The 10574-nt window shown below is 39.7% G+C and overlaps 1 protein-coding gene across 1 annotated transcript; it reads right to left on the bottom strand.

The window, feature by feature from the left end:
• Positions 1-5513: 5513 nt before the first annotated feature.
• On the bottom strand, positions 5514-7399 carry LOC147883332 (phenylcoumaran benzylic ether reductase IRL1-like). The gene is made up of 5 exons (XM_087399903.1): positions 7149-7399; positions 6926-7051; positions 6556-6796; positions 6137-6340; positions 5514-5979 (listed from the first exon to the last, which is right to left on the bottom strand). Exons 1-5 carry the CDS (start codon positions 7329-7331, stop codon positions 5801-5803), a joined length of 933 nt encoding a protein of 310 aa, XP_087256029.1. The 5' UTR covers positions 7332-7399; the 3' UTR covers positions 5514-5800.
• Positions 7400-10574: the final 3175 nt, after the last annotated feature.

Below are 10574 nucleotides of genomic sequence, written 5' to 3'. Positions count from 1 at the left end.
GACTGATAGCGATCTTCATCGTCACATAGTGGCTAAAGAAATCATCAAGTCAAAATTTCTGAAATCCAACTAACAATCTACCGACAGAAGCTTGTGCACTTGAAATTCTTTGCAGCCTCGAGTATGCCACACAGCTAATTTAAAAAGATGTTACCAAATTCAAAACATGATGCATGCTCAAACTTAAGTTCAAGCATGCTACAACTGCATAGACTCAAGCCTACATTTCACCTTCTCTTCATGGAACAAGACCTTGGATGTACTATGTTGCGACCAAGAATGCACGCGATGTGGGAAAGTAGATGGCAAAATATTTTATTAGTAGCAGACGCTCACAGATAGTTGCAGCATTCTCAATCTGAATTTGTAAAGATATCACTACAGATGCTCAACTACAAATTCATTATCTCCCAATTGTTACAAAATTTCTTTTCTCAATAAGGGCATCCTCAAACTAAAACTCGAGCTTATTCTATCCAAAAAGTATTGAGGCAAAATATGTCACCAATGACCACGCTCACGTCCCCCCTTCCACATCCCTTCTTATGTTACCACATGCTCGAACTTAAGTTTGATAATTCTCTTGGATACTTCACAAAGATGTCAATACAGATGCTAAACTTCAAAAGTTCTAGTAGAGTAACTACCTTATTATATACTATATAGTGAAGTCAATTCAAATAACCCACTAATAAAATTTTGACTAACTTACTAGATTTGTAATATTCAGCATGTTAAATCGAATGTAAAGCTTTTTTATGGGTTTTGCATAAGCTTAATGGTGTAGTCTTGAAAATGCGGCATGATTGTTTGATGATGCAAACAGAATACGCAGGTTACGAAAAAAGTGGTTTATGGGAAGGTTCCTAGTAGTAGTTGAGTTAGAAGTGCCGCATGATTTTAGATGGATCTAAATGGACTACAAAAGTATGAGCGATGAAAGAAGGCCGATTCCTCATCAACGTCTCGTGCACTTTCATAAGCTTTTTAAGGGATGCAAATCACAATCCTTTCAAAGTTACAAATCTAGTCAAGAGCAAGGGGGAACAAAAGTAGGGGTGACATTGAAGTAACCTATATACAAGGTATAAGTATAGACACTACTACACATGGGCCTTGTTCTAAAGATTAAGCACTGATGTTTAGCATGCACAATGTGCTAATCGTCGGTACATACGGTGGGATTAAAAAGGTTGGTATATAATGACCTTTAATAGAAGTGTTAATGGTCGGTTTATACCGACCTTTGGAAGAAGTGTAACAGTTGATATATACCGACCAATGATAGAAGTGTAAAGGTCGGTATATACCGACTCTAAGACACTTTCCTATACCAACCTTTAATAGAGAGTGTTTTTCTCTATACGACCTTTAACAGAGAGTGTTTCCCAATTATTTAAAAAAAATCTTTTTATACATGTTTGATCCTTTGAAAGAATAAAAATACAAGAGCATGTACATCAAGTTTGAAGCTCATATATTCATGTCCAAATTTGAGATGAAAAAAATCAATCAAGAGCATTTACATCAACGGCTTTCATTCTGAGCCAAGCCTACAAGTCTATCTCCAACTCTATACGGAATTGATCTCTTATATCATCATCGTACTCTGGCATCATACATTCACTTAAGAATTGATCTTGTAATTCCCCTTCTTCAATAAAGTCGGGTGATTCTTGATCGTCATCTTCTTCCTCAATATTGCGATCTCCATCTTCCTCCTGTGTGATGTCATTATGTGCATCTTCTTCTTGGCTCATGTTGTGATCTTCATCTTCTTTGCTAGATCCGTCTGGATTAATTGGATCCGGCATTGGTAGTGGCATATCCATATCCACATCTCTATCTTCAAAAATCTATTTAGTTCATGGCACAACTTAGATCACATACCACCATCTTGGATCAGAACGATCCGGATGAAAAACCACCTATATTAAAGATGGGTGTCAAATGCCATCAATTTGCCTCTCCATAAGATCTATAACTCCTCTATCAATGGGGCCATGTACATGTCTATATTTTTGGCCTTGTACTTTCCTGGCACAAGCAGTGCAAGCATGAGGTGTCCCTTCTTTATTGTGAGCCATGGTGGGATATTTTAATTCACCAAGACTATAGGCCATGTCAACCAAGATGTCGAGCATAACCCGAAAGGGTTCACGCCATCCTCCATGGCAAGCCCAAGATGTAAGTTGCGTGGCTCCCTTGCAAAGTTTGGCCCCACTGATAGTCTACGTGCTTCCAAGCAGCACAATCTTCAGGAATCCTCAATGTATCATCATTGGATCGATGTGTAGCATGCCAGGTCATCAACTCCACTATGGATTTGCATCGCAACATTTGTTATATTCTAGCAATGATGGGAAAGCGCCTCACTGACCTTTACTCGGATCTACTTACCCTCCTGCAAGTCATCTCTATATCATTGTTCCCCACACTCTTAACAACTAGCCAAATCTCCATGCTCATGAGGAAAGAGAATACAATCATTACAATAAGCATGGATGGTATCATAATCCATACCCACCATTGTCAACATCTTCTTTGCTTCATCTCTTGATGCGAGCATGGTATTTGGTGCATGCAACGTCTTCTAGAGCAACCTATCGCAATTCAAACATACATATGCTTCCAATAATGAGAAACTATGATGATTCTCAAAACAATCAAGATCCAAATTGAGATACATTATGCGATAACCTCATTAAGGCCGAGACACTTGTATCGGACCACCCATACTTTGCTTGCAGATTGAAGATTGAGAGACAAGCCCATAGTTTTGACATCCCAACACCCTCGTACAACCGTGTTGATTGTAACTCTCACACCATGGCCTCAGACTCAAACATCACGTGTACATGTGATGTAGTTCCCCTAAAAATAGAATTCATCATGTCCACCATACCCTCGTCATCATTTGGCACATCCGGGAGACTACCCTCCTCCTCAAAGTGTGAAGGTATACGCACCCCCTCGCCATCCTTCTCATTATGTCTCAAGGTTTCGTGTAAATACAAGATCCTATCCCAAGGTTTCGTGTAAAGCACGCATGCAATATTAATCACGAACTCAAATAGCATTGACTTACTGATAATCCATCACCACCACCAACGGTTAGTACTGGTGCGAGCTCCTCCCATACATCCGTAAGTGGCACATGACAATACGGCGTTGATGTCCTACTTCTCACTTGCAATGAGTACAATGAAAATACAACCTCTCGGTAAGCCACTCCGTACTCCCAAGCGTTGGCACATCATCTAACGAGATTCCACTCGCCCCTTCCATCTGCACACCTCCAAAATCACAACATAAAATGCAAGGAAATCCACTCAAGATCCAAAAAATAGCCTATTGTTAGCTTTTATGCCTTGTACCGTCGGTATATACCGACTTTCAGTCCTTTTTGTCGGTATAGACCAACTTTAAGGGATACACAGAATCAGTATATACCAACGGTTTGAAAACAATACAATGTCGGTATATATACCAACGCTGAGTGCTAAAACCCAAAACCCGCGTTGTCGCCCCTCACAATTTCATCGCGAAAAAAGCAAAAACCTCTCCTCCTTCCTTACCTTCGGCGACCTCACCTCCGACAACCTCACCTTCCTCCAACCTCTTCCTCACACTCCTCACCCCTACCGAGCCCCTCTCCCAACACTTGTGCTCCCTCTCTACTCGCGTGAAATGACATTTTCCAAGAAGGTGTGTCTATTTAAACAATGTAGGTTTTTCCCTTCCCCCATTTCGTTTTGCAAGTATTGAAGCATGTTCCTCCTTGCATTGCTAAGACCATGTGCTCATTTTCATGCTTTATTTTCAGAGTTGAAGGACCAAAAACGAGATTTCGTGAAGAAAAGAAGGCTCACCTCTTCTTTTTTTGGTATTTCTCTACTTTCCCTTCCTCTACTCACTTTCCCTTCCTTTTTCTAAAATTTCTCTTCTCCTTTTCTTTCCTTTTCTTTCTTTAAAGGAGAAAACAATACACAAAAAACAATCATGAAAGAGAAGGGTATGAAAGCTATTCCTATTGTTTCCGTGCTTTCTCCTTGTTTGTACGCTTCTCTTTGTCTCCTTAATCCATGCCCTTTGAAATGTTGCTTCTCCAAACTCCTCCTTTCACTAATTAGTTTTCTTAAAAGCGTATGTTTCCTCTCTTTTATAGGACTAGGACACGAAACACCTCCTCTTTCGAGCGGGATTATCTGATTCTAGGACACGTCATTTCCAAGTAACAACTCTCTTTTCCTATTTTTCTTTTAGTGATTGCATTGGCTTGCAGCTAGCGCCTTAAGCGCTAGCTGCAGTGATGGACGTAGGCACTCTTATCCTCTCTTCTCCCTTGTTCTCCTCTCTTCTTCCCTCTCTTATTTCCTCTATTCTCTTTTTTCTTATTTCCTCTTCTCTTTTTTATGCTTCTCTTCTCTCCTCTATCCCTCTCTTCTCTTATTTCCTCTCTTCTCTTTTCTCCTATCTCTTCTATTATTTCCTCTCTTCCCCTCTCTTCTCTTTTCTCCTTTCCTCGCTTCTCCCCCCTCTTATGTCCTCTCCTCCTTTCTCTTCTCCTCTCTTTTTCCTCCCTCTTTCCCTCCCTCTTCTTTCCTCTCTTTTCCTTCTCTCTTTTCCTCTCTTCTCCTTCCTATTCTCTCCCCTCTCTTATTTCCTCTCTTATTTCCTATCTCTTCTCTTATTTCCTCTCTTCTCTTATTTCCTCTCTTCCCCTCTCTTCTCTTCTCCCTTTCCTCTCTTTTTCTCTCTTTTCGTCTCTTTTCCTATCTTCCCCTCTCTTCTCTTATTTCCTCTCTTCTCTTTTCTCCTATCTTTTCTCTTATTTCCTATATTCCCCTCTCTTCTCTTCTCCCTTTTTGCTCTTCTCCCTCTTCTCCTCTTCTTCCCCTCTCTTCTCCCCTCTCTTATTTTCTCTCTTCTCCTCTTTTCTTATTTCCTCTCTTTTCCTCTCTTGCCTTCTCTCTTTTCCTCTCTTTTCCCTATCCTATCACTCCTAAGCATTTGTTTATGCCCTCCTTCCCCAATTCCCCTACCCTCTCCTACACCTTTAAGCATATGCATTTGTGTATGCTTATGCTTATATGCTTATGCATGAGCATATGCTCATATGCTCATGCATATGCATATAAGCATAAGTATAATCATATGCTTTCCCTCTCCCCTATTTCACTCATAAGCTCGCTTCCCCTATCCTATCACTCCTAAGCATTTGCTTATGGCCTGTTCCCTAATTCCCCTACCCTCTCACACTCATATGCATATGCATATAAGCATAAGCATAATCATATGCTTTCCCTCTCTCCTATTTCACTCCAAAGCAATTGCTTATGCCCTCTTTGCCTTGCGTTGCCCTCTTCCTGGAAATTTTGAATTTTACACACATACGGCGTGCGCACGGGAGAGAGAGAGAGAGAGAGAGAGAGACACAGAGAGAGAGAAGGCTGAAACCAAGTGAGAAAAGCAAATTGAGAGACAAATAAGCACAAGAGGAAAAAGCAGACAAATATTTATAGGAATGGCACACTTGAATTGCTACCATTGTCACTAGTATGAAATATTGAGCAAGTCAATATTGTATTGTGTGGTTAAATCAAACACAAGTACTGAAAATGTGATGTGAGAGCGATTGTCATAGTCGCCTTTGTTATTACAGCTGCTTCCCTTGAAGATACTCCAAGAAGGGGAGATTCTTCTTCGACTGTGATAGTCCCCTTTGTTATACAGCTGGCTTCCCTTGACGAGGGGAGACAATCCTTACATATTTGCAAGAAAACGTAACACAAGATTTTCATTTTGCTTCGTCCAATAAGTTTTGAAGGTACTCATCCACTGTTGTATACTTGTGGGTTGGATAAAGATGGGAGGCTTCCACATCGTGCTCACCTATCTGAAAATTGCACATATTTCCCTTCACAAAGATGGCATGTTTCATAGCTGTTGCAGCGTTTTCAAATGTGAAAGGTTGAGCTGCAATATAGCAGGTTGGCCCTCTTTGGTCAATAGAGGCCGTGTAGGAGGACATAATTTCTTCGATCTTTAAATCTTTAACATGAGACATGATGACACCTTAAATCTAGTAAAACTACAGCTCCACAACCAATAATTTGGAGAAAACAATGCTCACCTTCGACCATTTGAATCATTTCCTCCTCGGAAATGAAAATCTTGTCCAGGGTCTTCCCAATTTTGCTTTCCCATATAGCCACCATCTCATTTTGAGAGAGAACATTTCCTGGAAACCTGAGATGAGCAACCTTGTTCATAGTCCTTGGGTCATCCGCAGCCATGATGGTGAATGTTCCGATGTCTTCTTCACATAAAAAGGCAGCTGCACAAGGCAAGCAGACGGTTTAACTATGGCCACCGACAGCCTCTGTTCTTCGCGCTTTCACAAATTTCGTGCAGAATGAAGGTGAAAGAAGACATGGAGGATGAGAAGTTTCAACATCGAAATCAGCCCACAAACTGTGCATACCATGTTTTGCTTCCATTCAAACAATTTTGACACACACAAAGTGCAACAGGTATACCCTTATAACTCACCCTTTGTGTTGCCATCACCATGGATGATCACTTTGTCTGTGGGCGGGGCATTTAGTCGGCCTGGCTGGGCAAGGTTCCTAACAAAATAGTCGGCAAAACAGAAGCTGCAAATATAGGTGTAAGGAATCCCTGCCTCCTCTATTGCACGACGAATTTGGGCTTTCTTCTTAAACATCGGCTGTACGCACGGTAGAGCTTGGACACGATCGACATCAACGCCGAACTCGGACGGCAGAAAGCGCTGTGTGCCGAGCAAAAAACAGCTAGTCAACTCTTGAAAAGAGTAACTCTGCGTGTGCGTGCGTGCGTGTCTCTCTCTCTCTCTCTCTCTCTCTCTCTCTCTCTCCGCACCAACAGCTCATGCGCATACCTGGATCGTTCCAACCTCCTTGATGGCGGAGACAATGTTGAGCTGATCAGGTCCTTTGACTGCAGATATCACGATATCAACTTGCTGGATGGCTTGAACAAGGCTGTCATAGTTCTCCAAAGAGCCCTGGATGAAAGAAATTCAGAAATGGAGCTGAATAACAACTGCCCACAAGAGCAAGAAGAATTAAGAGTGACAGAAACAAAGAAATGAGGATGGCAACCTCAAGGACGGTGATGGGCAAAGCTGTGAGAGATTGGAGTGAGGGAGGATTGGCAGAGATGGTGGCAGGTCGGATGAGGGCGAAGGTGGGATGATCGAGGGCGATGCAAGCCTTGGCAACCCAGTGCCCAAGGTGACCTGTGCCTCCTATGATGAGAACTTTTGACTTGGGCTTGGCCTCCATGTTGCTTCTTGTAGCATCAATATTCACAAACAACTAAAGGCATATGGTGGAGAATGAGCTCCTCCTCATAGAGTTGGTTGCTCACCCACTTGCGCTCGTGCCTCCTTTCAAATCCCTAGAGAAGCCATCAAGATAGGCCACAGGTGGATGTGCCTAGTTCGAGTGCGGGGAGAAGGGGGAATGTCCCATCAACAGTGCAAATCTTGTAAAAGAAACTTCAAAACTTTTGGCTTGTTCCAGGTCTTTGCATCTATTAAGAAAAAAGTTCTATGTGAATATTGTAGGATAAATGAAAGCCTCATCCCTTTAAAAACATAGAAAGAAAGAAACAGTCGACTTGTATTAAGGGGCTCGTCAGGCCCCAAAAAAAACCAACTTGTTCCTATATCAGTATGTTTTTTCCTTATGAATGCCTCATCCTTGGCATTGCACTTTGTATATATATGGTTGGGCTTTATAATTAGCATTACTTAGATTTTGAGTTGTGAGTCGAATGGTACATCAATAATCAATTCAGCTAGTCATTCAAAGCTCCAACTTTGGCGCAGGAAAAGACCACCTCCCTACTATGGAATGGATTTGACACATCTATCCTTTTTAAACCCCCCAGCCCCCCCCCAACAACTTGGTTTATAAGTCAATGAATGCCTTTTGTATTTCCCAAGAAACGTAACAAATATTTTTTGTTCTTCCTCAAGTTATAAATGGGCAAGAGGACTTTCATTGCGAAAGGTCACTTGTTTAGATGCATTCAATATGCCAGCACGCCTTTGAGCTTACACATACACCTTTGGCCTTTTCACCTTGTTTTATTACATTTACATATCAAGATTGCTTGGATTCAAGAGGATGGGTACCCTTTTTAACTTTTACCAAATGCGTATTTTTATTTAAGATTTTGAGAACATGGGTCCTTGTGGAGTTTGATTATAAGTTGTTAGCATGTTACAATCGCACAATATAATACAATGTCTCCTTGCTCTTTCCTTGCATACATCTCATGATTTATCAACTTGTTTATTCAATTTTTTGAAGAAGTGATCCTCAAGTCCAATTGTTACCTACCATTGTTCATACGCCCTCTGGCATGAAATCATAAGATTTTTTATACTAAAAACTTAGTCCACTTTCATTAAAAAAGACCTTTACATCACTCTCTAGATTGTTATAAAAGGAAAAAGAAGTAAAGTTGGGATGCCATGAAATCATAAGCCTTTTTATACTAAAAACTTTGTCCACATGGTTATAAAAGCAAAAACAAGTAATGTTGTGATGTTGAAGACCTATTTATTGGTAAGGGAAAGTTTTCCACCATGCATCAAAATTGAAATAAATAATTCATAATGTAGATATTAATTTTTTATTGGTTGTGTTACAACTTCGCATTTTCTATGTTACATTATGAGTCATTCATAATATAGAGATTAGAGTTTTATTGTTCCTTACTATTGTGAAAGTTCTATTATAGATCAAATGTTTCATTTTAGGAAGAAACATATTATCTATACTCATATTATATAGAGGTTTTCCACATTTGCTAACATTCTCTTACCTTCACCACACCACTTTAAATTACCCTCTCATCTTCACCATACTTCTAATTGTTTTTACAAGAAGATTCTCTCTCTTTCTCTCTCCCCCCCCCCCTAGTATTCATAGGTCAAATCAATTTAAAACATAAAACCACACTCTTGGCCGATGTTAAGTAATAACCATTAGACTCAAGAGGTCCCCCTACATTTTGCACTATGGATTTCTCTGTGTGTGTGTGTGTGTGTGTGTGTGTGTGTATGTGTGTGTGTGTGTGTATTTATAAGTCAAAGTAATTTAAACATAAAGCTCAATAGGTCCCCTTATCATGTACATCTTCCTCTATGGTTGTTTCACTTTCTTTGGCTTGGGAAATTTCGAGGAAAAACTTATTTATTGTAAAATAATTAGCAAATGATGCAACTATAATGCATGCTTGGCACATAACAACCATGTGAAATGCTATTGAATGATCCATATAACACTATGTCTACCTTATAAGTGCAGGCCACAAACATAGACAACATGGTTTCATGCTATAGAAGCCATCTGGTAGGTATAGGCCACCAACACAGGCAAAAATGTTTCATGCTATGGAAGCTCTATGACAAATCTTTGTGACATGATCATATGACGTAATCATGGAAACACAAGTGGTGTAAGACTAGCCAAAGCATGCAACATGCTTTTCTTGGAATACTCTAAAAGCTTGGGTATGAATCATCATGCACGAAAGGAATGGAAATTTTGTTGTTAGTGGTTACATGTGCAACCATAAAGCAAAAGCTCAATCGTGGGGGTATAATAGGTAATTAAATGTGTAAAGCGTGGGGGTATAATATGCAAAGTAAATGTGTAACTTAGTTTCAGCATGCATGGTGTCCACTCAATTGTCTCTCAAACTTATAAAATTGATGTGGCTATTTCATTTTGATGAGATTTTTGTGCTACAAAAATCCTCCCAACTTCATGATTCCTTTTACATGTCTCTATTGAGATGCCTTAAGTTTGGACATTGGATTGTGCTTTCAAAAGAGCGCAGTGAATTGTTAGTCAATATGTGCAAAAACACTTGCAATTAGTAGGATCATGATCTATCAAATGGTGAAAGAAAAAAAAGGATATTTGAAAGTCATCAAATAAGTCACCACTTGGACATTATATAAAGGTATACTTACATCTACCTCTATTCATCAATATTTCAAATGTACTTACATACTCCTTGAAAAGAATTTGAATTTTGTGCTCCCCAAAAATGACTTGAGAGTATATATTTCGACCCCTCCCACCTTTTTCGTGGTTGTCACTCGGGTGTTTTTGCTAAGAAAATGGAAACCCCCTAACAATATCTTCAAGCTCAAAGTCATTTCTCAAATCATGAATCATCTTGATCTGCCCAGAAAGATTCAAAGTATTCAATTCTTATTAGATTTCTTATCGCTTTCAAGATTCAAAAGCTCCTCATTTGACTTGATTATCTCCCAATTTTTACTTAGAGTGCTCAATATTTCTTTGCATCATACTTTAAGATGAGAAGTAAAGTCTTCAAACCTTTCATTTCATCTATGTCAAGTGCCTTTTTTTTATAGAACAAATCAAGTCCCTCCAATGGAGTTTCATTGTAAAGAAGCATAACAATGGCTCACTCTGTAAATGCTTTGCATCCACTAAGTAGTTCTTCCATTGCATCATTGGAGTATTTTTATGCATGCT

This window comes from Dipteris shenzhenensis, chromosome 28, assembly GCF_047967505.1.
Source record: "Dipteris shenzhenensis isolate YYH24624 ecotype China chromosome 28, Dip_SZ_1.0, whole genome shotgun sequence".
NCBI classification, from domain to species: Eukaryota; Viridiplantae; Streptophyta; class Polypodiopsida; order Gleicheniales; family Dipteridaceae; genus Dipteris; species Dipteris shenzhenensis.
The sequence above is the reverse complement of the archived record's forward strand: the minus strand, read 5'-3'. Positions and strand labels throughout refer to the sequence as shown.